The 19,025-nt window shown below is 55.5% G+C and overlaps 2 protein-coding genes across 2 annotated transcripts; one reads left to right on the top strand and one right to left on the bottom strand.

The window, feature by feature from the left end:
• Positions 1-4,348: 4,348 nt before the first annotated feature.
• On the top strand, positions 4,349-9,884 carry CHRNA10 (cholinergic receptor nicotinic alpha 10 subunit). The gene is made up of 5 exons (XM_012934935.2): positions 4,349-4,391; positions 6,051-6,196; positions 6,905-7,059; positions 7,806-8,338; positions 9,427-9,884. Exons 1-5 carry the CDS (start codon positions 4,349-4,351, stop codon positions 9,882-9,884), a joined length of 1,335 nt encoding a protein of 444 aa, XP_012790389.2.
• Positions 9,885-11,533: 1,649 nt separating this feature from the next.
• On the bottom strand, positions 11,534-16,218 carry ART1 (ADP-ribosyltransferase 1). The gene is made up of 4 exons (XM_004618277.2): positions 16,106-16,218; positions 14,929-15,709; positions 13,412-13,453; positions 11,534-11,724 (listed from the first exon to the last, which is right to left on the bottom strand). The coding sequence occupies exons 1-4, from the start codon at positions 16,169-16,171 to the stop codon at positions 11,627-11,629; spliced, it is 987 nt and encodes a 328-aa protein (XP_004618334.2). The 5' UTR covers positions 16,172-16,218; the 3' UTR covers positions 11,534-11,626.
• Positions 16,219-19,025: the final 2,807 nt, after the last annotated feature.

Raw genomic sequence — 19,025 nt, 5'->3', positions numbered from 1 at the left:
ACATCGACAACCTGGGTCAAGCCCCACAATCATACATAGGACCCAGAGCACAACTAGGTGCGGCCCCAAATTAAAAAGAACTCCTAAACAAGAAATTAGGCCAAGTAAAAGTCTATTTGTATTTAAAGTCCAGAAACGGCACATTAGTGAAGATAGAAAGTAGATTAGTTGCTTGGGGATAGGAATAGGATTCGCTATAAATGAACATGAAAGGAAATAAAAATGATATTTATAGTGAGGTTGCACCGCTTGGCAAAATCATCAACTTTGGGGCTGAAGAGAGCTCAATGGGCTGAGCACATGGCTTGCATGCGGAAGGTCAGGGTCCATTCCCAGTGCCATATGTTTCCCCAAACCAACAAGAGCAACCCCAAGCTTGGCTAGGTATGGCCCAAAGAACAGAAATTAAACTGTTGATAAAATTTAATTCATCTAATGAACAAATGAACTAGCATCCATTAGATACTTTGCATTGATAGGGTTTCTTTCAGAAACTAGTCTATATACATGATTGAGAAATTTTCTGGGTATGACCATAAGAGAAGGCGGTCTAAGAAATTTAGCATTTGACTCCAATACACATCCCCCAATGGGCCAGAGAGTAGCTCTATGGGTCGGCACATGATTTGCATGCAGGAGCCCAGTACACAGCCCCCAGCACACCATTCTGACACCTGAGCACCACAGGTATAGGCCCTAAAGTTCTGGAAAGCTGGAGCACACTCATGGCACGACGGACTCCTGGGTCAATCTCTGGCACCATATGGTACCCCCAAGCACCACCCAAAGCAACATTATCCCCTGTACTATCTCTCCACTCCACCTAGATTTTTTTAAATTGAGGTATCATAGTTTACAGTGGCATTAAAATCATTTATAGTTGCAGAATACTAATAACCACCAATGTTTCAAAATGTCACCACCATTTTCCCATTAGATTCCTTGGAAGGGGAGTTTGGGCCGCATCTTGCTGTGCTCAGGGCTTCCTCCTGTCTGCACTCAGGGATCACTCCTGGCGGTGAGCAAGAGAGCGTATGGGATGCCGGGGATTCAACTCAGGTCAGCCGCATGCAAGGGAAGTGCCCTACCTGCTGTGCTGTATCTCTGGTCCGTAGATTTATTTTTTTTAAGAGCAATTTTAAGTTAATAAATTTGAGTGGATGGTATAATTTCCTGTATAGTACCTGCCCCCATGTATTCATATTCAATGTCCATAGCTAGTTTCTTGGTGTTGAATTTACAATGGGTTTGGGCAAATGTTTTCATCATAAAGTATTGTTTACAGCCCTAAAAATTCTCTACTATTCCCCATGTTCTGGAGACACAACTTATTTTGGCTATCTCCATAGCTTTGCTTTTGCAGAATGTCCTATCGCTGAGATTATATCCTATGTAGCCCTTCTAAGCTGCCTCTTTCACTGATTAATATGCCCCTGTGTTTCACAGACTGCTAGCATGAAATAGAAAATATTCCACTATCAGGAAGTACCAGTGTGTTTATCCATTTACATATGTTTCTTTACAGAGTTGGCATTCACAAATAGAACTGTTTAAACATTCATGCATGAATTTTTATATAGGATCATGTGAAAATGATGTGTAAGATTACAAGAAACTGCCAAACTCATTTTTCCAGCGTGGTTGTGCTGTTGCTTGTTCAATCAACATTTCAAAGTTTGGAAATGGAGAGATAGTATAGCAGGTCAGGCACTTGTTTTGCATCCACTGACCTTGGTTCAATCCCTGGCATCCCATATGGCCCCTGAGCACCACCAGGAGTAATTCCTGAGTGCAGAGTAATTCCTGAGTGTAATCCTTGAGCATTGTCATAGTAGCATAAAAAAAAATGTTATAGTAACTTTCCAACCTCTCCTTTCAACTTTTCAACCTCAACTTCCAAACCTCTCTTGGTTTTTATTCTAGCCATTCTAATAGATGGGCAGCAGTATTTATTTAGGTTTTGGGCCATACCCAGCAGTCACACCTGGCAGAATTTACGGCTAATTCCTGGTTCTGTGCTCAGGTGTCACTCCTGGAAGGTTCAGAGGACCATATAGGGTGCCAGGGATCGAACCTGGGTTGGCTGTGTGCAACACTCAGCAGTGTTCAGGGCTTACTCCTGTTTCTGCATTCGGATCATATTTGGCGGGGCTCAGGGGATCAAACTCAGGATGACCATATGCAAGGCAAGGGCCCTACCTGCTGTAATATCTCCAGTTGGAGGTTCTTAATCCTAATTCCTCATACTTGGCCACTGTTAGTGTGTTTGCCATCTGTGATACTTCTTTGGTTAAGTGTCTTGGCCACTTAATTTTACATTGTTGCTTTTTTGCAGGGAGGGGGTCTGGTTTTGGTTTTGGTCATTGGGCCACTCCCAGAAGTGCTCAGGGATTACTCCTGGCTCTGCACTCAGGGTTCACTCCTGGTGGGACCATATGGGACACCAGGGATCGCACCTGGGCTGGCTACAAATAAGGCAAATGCCCTCCCCACTATACCATCTCACCAGTCCTGGGCTGTTTACATTTAACACCAATACTGGTAAGTTTGAATTTAGGTGTTTAGCTTTTTTTTTTTTTTTTTGCTTTTTGGGTCACACCTGGTGATGCACAGGGGTTCCTCCTGGCTCTGCACTCAGGAATTACTCCTGGCGGTGCTCAGGGGACCATATGGGATGCTGGGATTCGAACCCGGGTTGTCCGCTTGCAAGGCAAACACCCTACCCGCTATGCTATTGCTCCAGCCCCAAGCTTTTTGTTTTCTGTTCGTTCCCTGTCTCCTGTCTATGGTTCTTTTTACCCTCTTATCCACTAACTTTTTTTTTCTTTTTGGGTCACACCCAGTGATGCCCAGAGGCTATTTCTGTCTCTGCACTCAGGAATTACTCCTTGAGGTGCTCAGGGTGATGAATGGGATGCCAGAAATAGAACCCAGCTTGGCCACCTGCAAGGCAAATGCCCTACCCAATGTACTATCCACCCACTACCTCTTTAATACAGTCTCCATTCCTTGTTTTTTCTCTTGTGTTGATTCTGATTAAATTGATTTTTTAAATATATTTTTAATTATTTAAAAAATTAAATTGATACTTAATCTTTAAATTTTCCCTCTATTATAATATTTATAGATTTTACTGTTGCACTGTCGTCCCTTGTTCATTGATTTGCTCGAGCAGGCACCAGTAACGTCTCCATCGTGAGACTTGTTCCTGTTTTTGGCATATCGAATACGCCACGGGTAGCTTGCCAGGCTCTGCCTTGTGGGCGGGACACTCTCGGTAGCTTGCCGGGCTCTCTGAGAGGGATGGAGGAATCAAACCTGGGTTGGCTGCATGCAAGGCAAATGCCCTACCCACTGTGCTATCACTCCAGTCCATTATATTTATTTCTTATTATATTTATATTATTATAGTACAGGGGAAGGGAAAACCCAGTGGTGTTCAGGGTCTGCTCCCTGCTCTGTGCTCCCAAGGGCCACACAGTGCCACAGGTGGTGAAGCAAGCCCTCCTGTGCCCTCCTGCTCACGGCATCAGCACGTCTTATTCACTGCCTCCGGCTTTGGGAAAGAGCTACTGTCAATTCCACCAAGCGGGTGGAGAAAGCTGAGACCAGAGAGAGCTGAACCCCTGCAGCCTCTGCTTTCCCTGCTGCCCAGTCCTGCCGGGGCGTCCGGGGACAGGGAGATCCCTGGGGCTGGGGTCGGGAAGGCAGAGCTAAGCCTGAGCTGTGGCACTACTCCCACCAGAAGGGAGAAAGCTGTGTGGACAGAGCTGTCCATCCCCCACCGGGGGCCGTCGGAAAGAGACTCCAGAATTCAACAGTGAGGCCCTCGCTGGAAGGACTGTCACCCCCCACACACACCCCCCCATGTGCTGGCCCTGTGTTGTCAGGCAGATCCCGACTCCAGCTCCTCAGCCTGGGCACTGAGCCTGGGTGCTGCCTCACAGGGTCTGAATAATTGAGGAGGCCTGGGGGTGTGTGTTTCAGTTGCTGTTCCCAAGGGTGCCCCAACCCTGTGAGGCGAATGAAGTGTAATGTAAGCAAATGAAAAGAGCAGATGGGGGGGGTGGGGTGGGGGTGGGGGAGACCTGCTTATTCCTGAGACTCTGCAGGCTGCCCCATACTGAGGCCGTCCAGAGCCCAGGTCTGGGGGATGGAGTGGGAGGAAGGCGGGGCTGAAACAGCGAGAAGGGAGGAGAGGGTGGAGAGGGCAAGGTCTTGGTAAAGAGAGGCGGAGAAAGCAGCGAGTCCCCAGGACAGGGAAGGACAGAGACCAGGGCTGAGTGAGAGCGGAGGGCCAGGACAGAAAGAGACAGAGCCGGGAAGAGGAAGCTGCAGGGAAGGAGAAATGGCAGCAGCCCCAGCAGGAGGCCTGGAACCCACCAGCGCTGGTGCGTGCAGAGGGCAGAGGGCAGAGGGCAGAGGGGAGGCACTGGAAGGGCCTAGGCAGGGCTCCCTGAGGTCAGCAGCCTCCAGCAGCAACCAGTTTTGCTTTGCCAGCAGCTCCTTAGGCTGCCTGAGGTGGGACAGAAGGTTCCCCCGAGAGCTGACCCACGACCCACCTAGCGGGGGTAGGACCATGGTGCCCAGGAGCCCCCGCCGTGGCCTGACCCTCTCTGTCTCCAGCCTGGGCCTTCTGCTTCTGCTCCCCTGCCTCCCAGGTATGAGGCCCCCAGGACACAGCTGCTGCTCCCGTCCTCCCCCTCTCCCCCGCATCCCCCCCACCCCAGTCTCTCTGGGCTCCTCATTTCTCCCTGCGCTGTGAGAACAAACTCCCTGGGGGCAGTGGGGGACGCCGCTGCAGAGGAGGTGGCCTGGCTGTTGTGGGAGCCGGGACCGAGCTGAAAACACCAAGAAGCCACATTACTGAGGACTCGGAGTGACTGAAGCCCGAGAGCACAGGAGCTACTGAGTATTGGAGTTTTGTTTGTTTGTTTTGTTTTCTTGTCTTTGTTTTTTTGAATCATATCTAGAGATGCTCAGGGATTATTCCTGACTACACTCAGGAATTACTTCTGGCAGTGCTCAGGGATACCAGGGATAGTCCCCAGGTCAGCTGTGTGCAAGTCTTTACCCACTATACTATCACTCTGGCCCCAAGTGTTGGAGCTGTTTACAGGGAGGATTGTTAGTACTTTATTAATCTTGGACCACACCTGGTGGTGCTCAGGGGTTTCTCCTGGCTCTGCGCTCAGGAATTACTCCTGATGATGCTTGGGGGACCATACTGAATGCCGGGGATCAAACCCGGATTGGCTACGTGCAAGGCAAATGCCCTACCCGCTGTACTGTCTCTCTGGCCCCAGAGGGTCACTGTCACTGTCACTGTCACTGTCATCCCGTTGCTCATCGATTTGCTCGAGTGGGCACCAGTATTGTCTCCATTGTGAGACTTCTTGTTACTGTTTTTGGCATTATCAAATACGCCATGGGTAGCTTGCCAGGCTCTGCCGTGGGGGCAGATACTCTCGGTAGCCTGCTGGGCTCTCCAAGGGGGGCTGAGGAATCGAACCTGGGTTGGCTGCATGCAAGGCAAATGTCCTACTGCTATGCTATTGCTCCAGCCCGGCCCCAGATGGTGCTTTATTTATTTTTCTGATTTTGGGCACACCTGGCAGAGCTGGTATGTGGTGGGTTTACTGCCAATGATGCTCAGGGGACCATGTTGCCAGGGATCAAATCTGAGTTCCCAGCATGCAAAGCCTGTCTCCCCAGTCTGAGGGCCACAGAGTATCAGGAGCTTTGAAGCAATCACCTGAAGAACAACTGGAGAAGCAAAACAGGTTTGAGGGACCACATGGACAGGACCAGTGCCTGGGTGATGAGAGGGATCTTGTGTCTGTTTGTGCTCCTTCAACATTTGTGCCCCTGGTGGAGGGAAGGACAGGGAAGAAACCCAGCAGCCTTACTCCAGAAGGTGGCACCAACTCTTCGGCTTTTCCCCGCCTGTATCCCTGGAGACAGGCCAGGGAGGAGCAGGGCCACAGCTAGTCATAGGGAGTCACCGGCAGAAGCATGACACAGCGGGACAACCCTGTTCACATCCCCAGGGTGCCTGGGAGCAGAGGGCAGGCTGGCTCACAAGCTGTTCCGGGACCTCTTTGCCAACTACACAAGTGCCCTGAGGCCTGTGGCAGACACGGACCAGGCTCTGAACGTGACCCTGGAGGTGACACTGTCTCAGATCATCGACATGGTTTGTTGTGCTGCCTGTCGCCTGGGGTGTGTGTTTAACAGGGTTTGGAACAGCGGGAAAGATGATTATGCCCCCAACATCTATTCAGTAAATGTTGCCCTTCTTTATTTTTTCATTTTTGATTTAAGGGACACACCTGGTGGTGCTCAGGGCTTACTCCTAGCTCTGTGCTCAGGGATCACTCCTGACAGGCTCGGGGGACCTTAGGGATGGGACTGGGTCAGCTGCATGCAAGGAAAATGACCTACCCACTGTACTATCACTCCAACCCCAGTAAATGTTTAACAGTAGTACCAGCACCGACCTTTGAGGACCCCTGGTGTGCCCTAATGCCAGCCTCACAGAAATTAACCCCTGCAGTGCTGAGGAAGGAGGCCCAGGGAAGACAGGCTGGGGTGGGAATGGACAAGACAGCAGCTGAGGGGCTGAAGCAATAGTACAGTGGGTAGGGCGTTTGCCTTGCACGTGGCCGACCCGGGTTCGAATCCCAGCATCCCATATGGTCCCCTGAGCACTGCCAGGGGTGATTCCTGAGTGCAGAGCCAGGAGTAACCCCTGTGCATCTCCAGGTGAGACCCAAAAAGCAAAAAGCAAAAAAAAAAAAAAAAAAAAGACAGCAGCTGGGCTCTGCAGATGGCTCCCAGGGAGGGTGTGAAGAGACACACAACCACACCTGGACCCACTGCCTTCTGTGCCCCCACCAACCAGGATGAGCGGAACCAGGTGCTGACCCTGTACCTGTGGATCCGACAGGAGTGGACAGATGCCTATCTGCAGTGGGACCCCGACGCCTACGGGGGCCTCGACGTCATCCGCATCCCCAGCACGCTCGTGTGGAGGCCGGACATCGTCCTCTATAACAAGTATCCACTGCAGGGTCCTCCCCTCTCCCGTCCCTCCCAGGAGCGGTCCTTGGTTCTGCGCATGCGTCCCCTCCCCAGCCCACCCCCTCACCCTTTCCACTCATCTAACCCCGGGTGCTAGGCAGACTGAGAAGCTCTCCATCAGGACCCTTTTAAGCTACCAGGCACTCACATGCCCTCCATGACACCCCAATTTTGAATGATCCCAAGCCAGTCTTACTCGGATGTATCCAGAGAACCTAGAGAAGGTCAGAGGTGTGGGGGCCCCCTTGCCAGGCAGCACCCTAGGTCCTTAGGGTTCCAGGACCTGCCTAGAGACTTCCCCTCTGGGCCGCCCCTCTGGCATATTCCTGACTCACCTGAGCTGTTCTGTAAACCTCACCACTCTAGGCCTCTGAGTGACATTACAACGGGTAGGGCGCTTGGCTTGCAGGGTTCGATCCCAGGTATCCCACATGGTCCCCTGAACCTGCCAGGAGTGATCCCTGAGCTCAGAGCCAGGAGCATCACATCGGGCGTGGCTCCCCAACAAAACACCTGGCCCTTCTATTAGGGGGTTGGCAGTTGGCATCCCGGTAAAGATACTTTGTCAACTTTTGGCGCTCACTTTTCCGCAAACCTTTTGAGACTGCCTGGGTTCCAGCTGTGCCCCTTCCGGCGTGGCTCCTGGAAGGCCAGTGCAGGGATGGTGGTGGGGCGGGGCCGTCTGGTCCCCGTGGCCTCTGCAGCCCCGCCCGTGTTCGCAGGGCCGACGCGCAGCCAACGGGTTCGGCGCGCACGCACGTGGTGCTGCATCACAACGGCGCGGTGCGCTGGGACGCTCCGGCCATCACGCGCAGCTCGTGCCGCGTGGACGTGTCGGCCTTTCCGTTCGACGCGCAGCGCTGCGGCCTGACGTTCGGCTCGTGGACGCACGGCGGCCACCAGCTGGACGTGCGGCCGCGCGGCGAGGCCGCCAGCCTGGCCGACTTCGTGGAGAACGTGGAGTGGCGCGTGCTGGGCATGCCGGCGCGCCGGCGGGTGCTCACCTACGGCTGCTGCTCTGAACCCTACCCCGACGTGACCTTCACGCTGCTGCTGCGTCGCCGCGCCGCCGCCTACGTGTGCAACCTGCTGCTGCCCTGCGTGCTCATCTCGCTGCTCGCGCCGCTGGCCTTCCACCTGCCCGCCGACTCGGGCGAGAAGGTGTCGCTTGGCGTCACCGTGCTGCTGGCGCTCACCGTCTTCCAGCTGCTGCTGGCCGAGAGCATGCCCCCGGCCGAGAGCGTTCCACTCATCGGTGAGTGCGCGCCGGCTCTGCCCAGGCGCCTTGGCCTCACCCCACGGGAGCGGCAGCCCTGGGCCTGGGATAAGAGGGTCAGCTTCAACGGGAGACGGGGAGCTCCTGGCCTCCTGAGACGCGAGGGGAAGAAATGTGCCCCCTTCCTGGGAGGAGGTGCCTCGGGGTTGGAAGAAAGGCGGGTGGGAGCATGTGTCTGTGTGCACCTGTGTGTGTTTGCATGTATCTGTGTGCATGTATCTGCACGCATGCGTCTGTGTGCATGTATCTGCACGCATGCGTCTGTGTGCGTGTGTGGGTCTGCACGCATGCGTCTGGGTCTGCGCGCATGTGTCTGTGTGTGTCTGCATGCGTGCATCTGTGAGTATGTGTCTGCACACATGCGTCCATGTGAGTGTGTGTATGTCTGCACGCATGCATCTGTCGGTGTGTTCTGTTTGCATGCATGCATCTGTGTTTCCCAGGGCCTCACACAGCCAAGGCAAGTGCTCTGCCATTGAGCTATATCCCCTGCCCTAGAAGGGGAATGTAGTGTTTGGTGGAGGGAGATCAAGGTCCCCATATCAAGCTAACAAGGGAAATGCGGCTCAGGATGGGTCCAGAGAGATGGTGGGGAGGAAAGCTGCTTGCTTTGCACAAAGGTGACCCAGACCCAGTCCCCAGCACCCCATATGGTCCCCCAAGCCCTCCAGGAGTGATCACTGAACACAGAGCCAGGAGTAAGCTCTGAGATCTGCTGGGTGTGGCCCCCAAACCATGTAAGTCCCGAGGGGCCGGTGGGTGGGAGGGTGACCTTTATCAAGGCAGGGAAGCATCTCCGCAGCCCCCTGGGGTGCGGTGCTAGTGCTGGCCCAGGGCCACTGACACCCCCAGGTTCTACGGGTATATTTGAGTCTCCCACTGTGGGTGAATTCAGCCGCCAGCAGCTCGGGAAGCACTGGGGAGACGAGTTGTTTCCAGAACCCACTTGGTTGAGAGTCTCGGCCCTCCCCCTTCCTGCTTCCGTCTTGAGGGTCCTGAGCTCTTGTGCCGGGGTCATGGGCGGGCACAGGCCGAAGTGTCTGGGCCCAGCACACTCTCTCCCTCAGGGAAGTACTACATGGCCACCATGACCATGGTCACCTTCTCCACGGCGCTCACTATCCTCATCATGAACCTGCACTACTGCGGGCCCAGCGCCCGCCCCATGCCCGCCTGGGCTCGCGCCCTCCTGCTGGGACGCCTTGCCCGGAGTCTGTGTGTGCGGGAACGAGGAGAGCCCTGTGGGCAGTCTAACCCCCCAGAACGCCCCCCCAGCCCGCAGCCGCCCGGGAGAGGGGCCGGGCCCCCGGCAGGCCCTTGCCGGGAGCTGCGGTGCCTGTGCCGGCAGGAAGCCCTGCTGCAGCACGTGGCCACCATCGCCAGCGCCTTCCGCAGCCACCGGGCCGCCCAGCGCCGCCTCGAGGACTGGAAGCGCCTGGCTCGCGTCCTTGACCGCTTCTTCCTGGGCATCTTCTTCTCCATGGCCCTGGTCATGAGCCTCTTGGTTCTGGTGCAGGCCCTGTGATTCCGGGGCTGGGGGGAGGCCGGGGGCTGCGGCCACAGCTCCCCAGTGGGGTGAGGAGAGACCTTCAGGGAGACCACCCAGCCTTTTCCCACCGCGCCTAGGAGCCTGAGACCCCTGTCTTCCTGGATCAGCCCTGCTGACTTCACAGAGTGCCGGAAGTACCCTCACCCCAAAGAGAAGTACCGAGTGCACCGAACCCCTCATTGCTGATGACTCTCTCTCCACAGGGGCAGGGCAGGGCTCCACCGGCTGAGCACAGGCTGTGCACATGGGACCCCCAGGCTCCATCCCCAGCACCACTGGGTGTAGCCCCGAACACCGCCATGTGGGGCTCCCAAAGCTGAGGTAGTTGATTCTTCCCACCTTTCATTGATCTATTTTTTTAAAGTTCAAAGTGCTGCCCTCAAGGGCATTGACCTTGGACAAGGGAGAGGGCATTCTGCGGGGGTCTTCTTGACTCTCTGGCCATGTAAGTCGCGGTCTCGCCTGCCTGACTGGGGCTCAGAAGAGGACAGCCAAGGTAGTGGGCTCTCGGTCTTTTCCAGAGCAGGTGGTCATGGTAAAGCAGGCGCCAAAGCCCCGCCTCCCAATAAAGCGTGTCCTGATCCCCTGGTGTCCTGTCTTCCCTGTGGGACCCGTGGTTGTAGAAATTGGGGATCCCAGTTTGTCTCTTGAGGCAGGAAGTGTAGGAGTCACGGGTCAGAGCAGAAACAGCACCGGGCTGGAAGGGGCTGAGCCCTTTCTTTCAGCCGGCCATGTCTGGGGGCCTCCACTCCCCTGATTGCAGCATTCAGAGAGCTGAAAAGTGTCCAATGGAGGGGCAGTGCAGGGTTTCTGATTTTGAGGAGCAGGGGGAAGTGCCTGGTCATTCTCCACCAGCCAGGCCATGTGTTCAATGTGAGGTCCGAAGGTGGCACTGTGCAGGCTCTAGTGCCAGGGACCACCCCAGCCATCCAGGTAGTGCTTGGGCGGCCTCCAGAGCTACACCCAGAGATGCTCAGGGGACCACCTGGTCCCCTGGGTTGGTGCCTGCAGAACAAGTGCCTGATACCCTCTATTTCCTCTCTGGCCCCCACGAGATTTCTTCTGAAAGCTGGAGATTTGGCTCTGTAGAGGAGCACATGCCTTGTGTGTGTGCCTGGCCCTGCAAACATGCGCGCACTCACACACACACACACACACACACACACACACACACACACACACACACACACACACTTCCTTTTCTGGGTTTCACATTTCCTGGCCCCGCCTCTGTGCCTTAGGCACAGTCTGTCTGCAGGCAGCTCATCCACTGACCAGGGGCTCCGACACAGGCCTTTGACCCAAGAAGCACAGAAGGGTTCCCAGCTCAGCAGGCTTGGAGAGGTGAGGGCCAGTGTCCCAGGGAATGAGGGCAGCACCCAGCTGCACGTGTGAGGCACCCAAGGGCACTTTGATCACGTGGTTTCCTCCCATCCCTTCGCCCTCTCCCCACAAAAGACCACACACACTGTAGTTCAGATCCTCTCTGTACCGAGTTGCTGAGTCTCAGGGTCACCCCACTCTGCTCCCCATCGCGCTTCATCCCCAAAGTATGTCCCCAGACTTCCTCCTGTTTCTCCATCAGCAGGCCTGGCAGCTGCCGGAGGGCCCCAGCGTCCCGGGCCACTGGAGCTGGCACGGACCTGTCACTCAGCACACACATGGCCGACATCCTGGCTCGCGGGGCCTGGTGGAGGCAGCAGGCACTGTTCCAGGGGTCAGAGCTGGCCTGGGCAATCCAGAAACGCCCCCCATGCCAGGAACCAGAGCAGCAGCAGGAGTGACCACAGCAAGGGATGGGGGCCCTGGCCTGTGGCTGCGGAAAGACAGAGAAACTTGTTTGGGGGAGAGGGTGTAACCCAGTGTGGCTCAGGGGTCACTCCTGAGGGGCACTGGAGGAATCCAGGTCTGCTGTGGGCAAGGGAAGCGCCTTATCCTCTGTACCATGGCTCGAGCCCCAGGAAAACTGACATTCTTAGGGGAGAAGTGAAGCATCGGCAGAAACGAGAGGAAGAGAAATGCTGGGGTAGATTGGGAACAGGACACACATGTGACAGCAGACGGAGACAAAGAGCAGGAGTGAGCGAGGAAGGAGCCAGAGGTGCAGACCCTATCTGAGGCCAGCAGGTCCAGCCCCGCCTCCTGGGACGCTGCAGGGCGGGCTGAAGCAGGGGGACCCGAATGGGATTTCCTGGTGCTCATCTTTGTGGTTTTTTTTTTTTTCGCTTTTTGGGTCACACCCGGCGATGCACAGGGGTTACTCCTGGCTCTGCACTCAGGCATTACCCCTGGCAGTGCTCAGGGGACCATATGGGATGCTGGGAATCGAACCCAGGTCGGCCGCATGCAAGGCAAATGCCCTACCCGCTGTGCTATTGCTCCAGCCCCATGGTGCTCATCTTTGTTTTTCTGTGTCAACCCTGGTCAGAGACGTGCTGGTGGATCAAAGGCAAACCCCAAACTTTCCCAGGCTCAAGTTCTATTTCAGAACATAAGCCAGGTGGGAGGTTTTGGTCCTGACTCTGCCACTACCTCTGTCACCTTGGGCAAGTCACTTCCGTCTCTGGGTCTCACTTTAGTTTGGCCTTGGTGGTGCTCATTTGCTACTCCCGGCCCTGAGCAGCATCAGGGGCTGAGCCTCGAGCCTGAGGACTGCTCCCGGGAGTGCCCTGGGGAGCCGGTAGTCAGTACCAGGGGTTAAGCTTGTTCTGTGTGCGAAGCATGCTCACTGCCCAGCTCTCTGGCTCCTCATTTGACTCTAAAATTAGGATGATGAGGGGCTGGAGTGATAGCACAGCGGGTAGGGCATTTGCCTTGCATGCGACCAACCCGGGTTCAAATCCCAGCATCCCACATGGTCCCCTGAGCACCGCCAAGAGTAATTCCTGAGTGTAGAGCCAGGAATAACCCCTGTGCATCGCCGGGTGTGACCCAAAAAGCTAAAAAAAAAAAAATTAAAAATAAAATAAAATAAAATTAGGATGATGAGGTTGGAGCGATAGTACAGTGGGGAGGCATTTGCCTTGCACGCAGTTGATCTGGGTTCGATCCCTGACATCCCATGTGGTCCTATGAGCACTGCCAGGAGTAATTCCTGAGTGCAGAGCCAGAAGTAACCCCTGAGCATCACTGGGTGTCACCCCAAAAGTCAAAAATAAATAAACCAAATGAGGGTGACTAATAGCCAGAGAGATAGTACAGCAGGTAGGGCATTTACCTTGCACATAGCTGACCTGGATTCGATTCCTGGCACCCCGTATGGCCCCCTCAGCCCTCCAGGAGTAATTCCTGAGTGCAGAGCCAGGAGTAACCCCTGAGCACCGAAACATTGCCCCATGCACACAAGCACACCCTCTGAGGAGGTTAGCAAGCCCACAGCTGGGCGACTGAGAGGGATGACTTTTATTATTACTGTTAAAAGAGGTTTGTTTTTTTTATGAACAATAACCAAGTAGGGGCCCAACCCCAGGGCAGCCCGCTCACCCCCAAGGCCCCCCAGTTACCTGAGTCACCCAGGTGGCAGGGCCCAGATTTGCACTGCTTATCTACGGGGGAGAAACGGGAGAGTCAAGACTTCCATGGCCTCAGGACAGGAAGGACCCCCAGAGCCCTGTGGTCTGTGCCCTTAGTCTATGGTAAATTGCTGTGTTTTCTCCTCATGCTGCTTTTCTTTGCTGGGACCGCCCTCCCCTTGCTCTGACCTGACCCGTGAGTGGCCCCAGAACCCAGCCAGGCCCCGTCTGGCCGCTCTTCCTGCCTCACCCCATCCCTCTTCCCTGCCTGTTCCCAGTCAAGGAGGGGCCTGGTCAGGTTCTTCCTTTGACTCATCTCCCTCCAGCCCCTGCTGCTGTCTGAGGCAAGGCCGAAGCTGCCTGGGCCCTTTCCCCGCAGAGACCCAGCCTCCAGCTTGCCTACAGCCCGCCTCTAAGGAGCTGCGGGGGAGGGGAGGGCAAGTCCCTGGGCATCACGCTGCCAGCTGCAGCCCCTTCTGAAGTTAAGAACAAGTCCCAGGGGCTGGAGAAATAGTACAGGCGGTAGGGAGCTCGCCTTGCACGCATCCAACCTGAGTTCAATTCCCAGCATCCCATATGGTTCCCCGAGCCCCACCGGGAGGGATCCCTCTGAGTACAGTCAGGAGTCATCCCTGAGCACCGCCGGGTGTGGCCCCAAAACAAAATAAAAATAAAACAACAAACCGATTCCAATTGGGCCCTATTCCCTTGACTTCTGCTCTGAGTGGTCCTGGGATGCACAAAAGTGCATCACCACCTGCTGTCGTCTCAGCAGGAATACAGGGGTGCAACGCTCAGCTGCCTCCTGCCCAGCCCACCCACACAGCCCCCAACAGCACCAGAGGAGTCTGCACGAATACTCCTTTGTGGCACTGGCAGTCTGGGTGCTCGTGCTGAGGCTAGAGAGAGGTTCCTCTTGGCTGCTCAGAGGGAGAAAAGTCTGGTGGGCACCGTGACCAAGCAAAGCCTCTCGGAACCCCACCTCACCCCCGGCTCAGGCGGTTCCAGGGGCAGAAGCATTTCACCTGGGAAGACAGGGCACCCCCCTTTCGATGAAGGGGGCAGGAGTACCGGAAACAGATTCTCCGCACCATTGTCATGGGGCGATTGGCTTCACCATGACATGCGTGCAGCAGCGAGGTCAGACCCAGGACTCAGCGGGGGTGCCAGACTTTCACTTCACGCCCTTGCCTGCTCCAGGATGCTAAGGGTGGGACCCCCTGTCACACTGCTGGCATTTTGTTTGCAGTGTCAGAGACCAGGGCATGGGGGAGCCCCCGTTCTGCACAGTGCTATCCTAGAACAGGGTGCCCAGCTCACCTATCTTGGGGGGACGACCAAGCAGTGCTCAGGGAGACCCCAATGACCCAGGGAATACGTAGCCCGGCCGTGCCACCCAGCGAGGCTCTGCTGCTGTTGCTGCTGCTGCTGCTACTCAGATCCAGGGCCACAGCCGGTGGTGCCGGAGTGGGTGGTCCCCGGGCCTGGCGCATGCGTAGGCTGCTCACCTTTGATGTACTCGCAGTTGTAGGTGCTGCGCTGGCCCAGAGCCCGGAGGTAGATGCGGGCCGGGCCCTGGGTGGGCCTGCTGGCGTTGATCACCTGGAAGGTCTCGAAGGGGGGGATGAGCACCTCCTCCTCCCCAGGGAAGAAGGAGTAGCCGCGGATAGGCGCCCCGAGGCAGGTCCAGATGCCGAAGAAGGTGTCCTCCCCGAACTGCTGGGCGGCCACGTTCTGCAGAGACGCAGAGGCAAAGCCCCCCAGCCTGACGCTGGCCCCGGGCCCCTCGGGCCGGAAGCGCAGGCCGTGCACCCCCCGGAACACCTGGCGGCACTTCGGCGAGCGCTGGCCCCTGGCCAGCAGCTGCAGGGCCTCGGTCAGCAGGAAGTGGAGGGTCTTGAAGGGGAAGTGGTGGAGGTAGTGGGTGCGGGAGCGGCCGGCCTCGCGCACGGCCGCGTTGAAGGCCTTGTGCAGGGGGCTGTTGGCGGTGTAGGCCAGGAGGGCCACCCCGTGCTCGTCCCGGAAGCCGGGGGGCGGCGGGGGCGGCCGCGTGGCGCCGAGGCCCCACTCGGGCCCCCAGGCGCGGCGCTCCTGCCACTGCGTGCTGGCCAGCGCCCAGCCGTCCGCGTACACCTTGTTGGCCAGGAACTCGGTGCGGTTGAGGTCCGGGAGCGCCGCCCTCATGGCCACCGTGCAGCCCGAGTACTGGTCATCGAAGGAGGCCGGGGCCATGTCCAGCGGCGTCTCTTTGGAGAAGAGGTCTCCTATGGCCAGGGGGTGGCCCTGGCCCTGAGCGAGGGGGAACGACAAGGACCAAGAGGGTGGGCTCGGGGCGACAGCAAGTCCAGCGGGGAGGGCGCTTGCCTGGCACGCGCTGACCTGGTGGCTGGATGCCCGCCACCCGCTGTGGTCCCTCAAGCCCTCTGGGATCCCTGAGCACAGGGCCAGGAGTAAGCTCTGAGCACAGCCAGGTGGGGGCTGAGTACCCAGCGCCCCCCTGACATGCTCAGGTACATGCTCAGCCCCAGACACACCCGAGGGGCAGGACAGAGCAGAACCCAGTAGGGGGTCCAAGGCTGTTCCCTCAGACTGAGCGATGCACTCCCCCTGTTCCTCCCCCTGAGGTCAGGCTTAGGCCCCCCACTCAGCTCCCTGCAGGCGGGGACCGGTCAGCAGTGCCCTTACCTGACATGCGGCCAGGAGGCTCATGGACACCAGCAGCAGAGACAGAGCGGCCGGAGGAGTCTGCATGGTGAAGGCGACTCTGGGCGAGTTACCGTCTCTCTTTGGATCTCCGTTTCCTCATCTGGAAAAACAGGGGTGTTCATCTGTACGGCTTAGCAAACCTTAGACAAAGGGTCGTAAAGCCGCATCTGTGCCACCCCCAGTGGTTGGCACAGACGGAGGTTCAGAAGACCGAGTGAGGCCCCTCCTTGCTGGCAGGAACATGGGAGACTTCCTGGAGGAGGTGACAAGTGAGCAGGAGTGAACCTCACTTCACTCGGCACCGAGAGAAAGGGCTGGAGTGGAGGGTGGGAAAGGACTTGGGGGCAGCAGGAGAGGGAAGAGCAAGAGTACTGAAGGCCTTAGGATGCGACAAGAGGAAGGCGTGTGGCCGCGCTTGCGTGTGGGGATGTAGGATCCTGACGCCAGTGGGGAGAGCCGATGGTGGAGTCCCAGCAGGACTCCAGGGTCTGGTGGAGAGCATGGGGCTGGGGTGCGGGGCCTCCTGCTGGGGGGGGGGACAGAGAACCCGCACCTCCTCTGGACGGTGCACTGAGAGCCTGAGGCGGCTCCAAGAGGGATAACAGTGTCGAAGTCAGGGCTGTGTTTTTTAAATTTCTGTTTTGCTTTCTCACAAAGTAAAATACATGCTTATAAAAAAAATGCGCACAAATGATTTTAGGAATAAATCACAAAGCCAAGTTCACTTTCTTCTTTTGGTCTTTCCTTTTGGTTTTGAGGCCACATCCAGCAGTGCAGGGGCTACTCCCAGCTCTGTGCTGGGGGCTTGCTCCAGCCGGCACTGGGGGGACCTGCAGTGCCAGGCACCAAACGGCACCCAGAACGTGTACTCATCCTGTTGAGTTACGCCCGACCCTCACTTTCTTTCCTCCTCTTCTTCTTCTTCTTATTTTTCTTTGCTTTTTGGGTCACACCCAGCAATGCACAGGGGACACTCCTGGCTCTGCATTCAGAAATCACCCCTGGTGGTCCTCAACCATTGAACACATGCGTCATGCACCCACAGCTTGAACTCACAGTCTGCTCTGTCCTGCCCCTCAGATGCTGGGAATCGAACCCAGGTTGGCTGCGTGCAAGGCAAACACCCTACCCGCTGTGCTATTGCTCCAGCCCCTCCTCCTCTTCTGTGTGCTCTAGAACCCTGTAGTAAAGGCAGCCTTCAGGGCTGTGCATGTACAGATAATGCAGTCTTTACATACACTTACATGAGTTTTGGTATTCAGACTTATTCATGTTTTTTTTTTTTCAAAAGGAGGAGTGGAACATACTTACCTATATATGTTCTGTGACCTTTCCCCTTAGGAAATATGTATGATGGCCTCCCTTCCATGTCCATCACATCTGTTTTTTTTCCCGGTTTGGGTCACACATGGCAATGCTCAGGGCTTACTCCTGGCTCTGCACTCAGGGATCACTCCTGGAAGTGCTTGGGGGACCATACGGGATGCCCGGGACTGAACCTGGGTTGACCATGTGCAAGTGCCCTACCCGCTGTACTATCATTTTGGCCCCCTCTCCTGTGTTGGATAACATTAGTTTGTCCTTGCACCTCCCACAGGGAGCTTAGGTTTATTGAGTTACTCCCACAACAGTGCTCCCAAGACACACCCAATTCCATCGGGCACTAATAATCCTATATTGTTTTTTTCCTCTTTCCTCTATGTCCTTTGCATGGTTTAGCAGTGTCCATTTTGGATAGATACAAGAAGACAGTTGAGGGGCTGGAGCAATAGCACAGCGGGTAGGGCGTTTGCCTTGCACGCGGCCGACCCGGGTTCGATCCCCGGCATCCCATATGGTCCCCCAAGCACCGCCAGGAGTAATTCCTGAGTGCAGAGCCAGGAGTAAGCCCTGAGCATCGCTGGGTTGTGACCCAAAGAGCAAAAAAAAGAAGACAGTTGATGCTATGCTTTTGTAGCATGGGAGTTAGTCAACTCTGAATAATATTTACTCTTGGACATCCATCATATTTACTTGGCTTAAGCCTCAGTTGCCCTTACTTCCTAACACCCCCAAAAGTATGGTCCCAGCAATGGACAAGGATAGACTCAGGGCAAGCAGTAAGCTACCCCGGCATCGAAAAGGGGCAAGCTAAGCACCACAAAAAGTATAATAAGTTAAGAGTGCGGTCATGGAACAAACTCTGTCATGACCTAAAAAAGAAGTAAGTGAATAAGGACCTGCTAGAGTTAGGAAAGAGTAACCTGGCCGGAGGACTGTAGTCTGGGATATATAGCGAGTTGTCTCCAGGAAGAACCAACCTTTAAGCTTAACATATCTCTCACTGTGTTCATACAAAATGACTAGATATATTAATAAAAAATAAATTTAATTTGATTGTCTAAATGGATTACTAAGGAAAGGAGAGAGCAATACACCCTTATAGAATCCCGCCCTTGAGTGGATCTCCTAGTAATCTAGGGTGCTAAACCCCCAGGTAAGATTTTTGTCTCTGAGTTAATCTCCTAGAAGAACTTCCCTTAAAGGAGGGGATATATATCTGCTTATTGGTTTTTTTTTTTTTTTTTTTTTTTGCTTTTTGGGTCACACCTGGCGATGCACAGGGGTTACTCCTGGCTCTGCACTCAGGAATTACTCCTGGCGGTGCTCAGGGGACCATATGGGATGCTGGGAATTGAACCCGGGTCGGCCGCGTGCAAGGCAAACGCCCTACCCGCTGTGCTATTGCTCCAGCCCCCTCTGCTTATTGTTTTGATAATATTCAACCCCACCTATGTGAACCCCATCCTTCACAATTTCTATTTAACTCTGCTGTAAGAGAGAAGTAGGGAAGAAATAAACAGTGACTGATTACCAACCAGCCTGGGGCCCTGTTCCTCCCTCCCTGTTACTTCACCTC

This window comes from Sorex araneus, chromosome 6, assembly GCF_027595985.1.
Source record: "Sorex araneus isolate mSorAra2 chromosome 6, mSorAra2.pri, whole genome shotgun sequence".
Classification (NCBI taxonomy): Eukaryota; Metazoa; Chordata; class Mammalia; order Eulipotyphla; family Soricidae; genus Sorex; species Sorex araneus.
The sequence above is the reverse complement of the archived record's forward strand: the minus strand, read 5'-3'. Positions and strand labels throughout refer to the sequence as shown.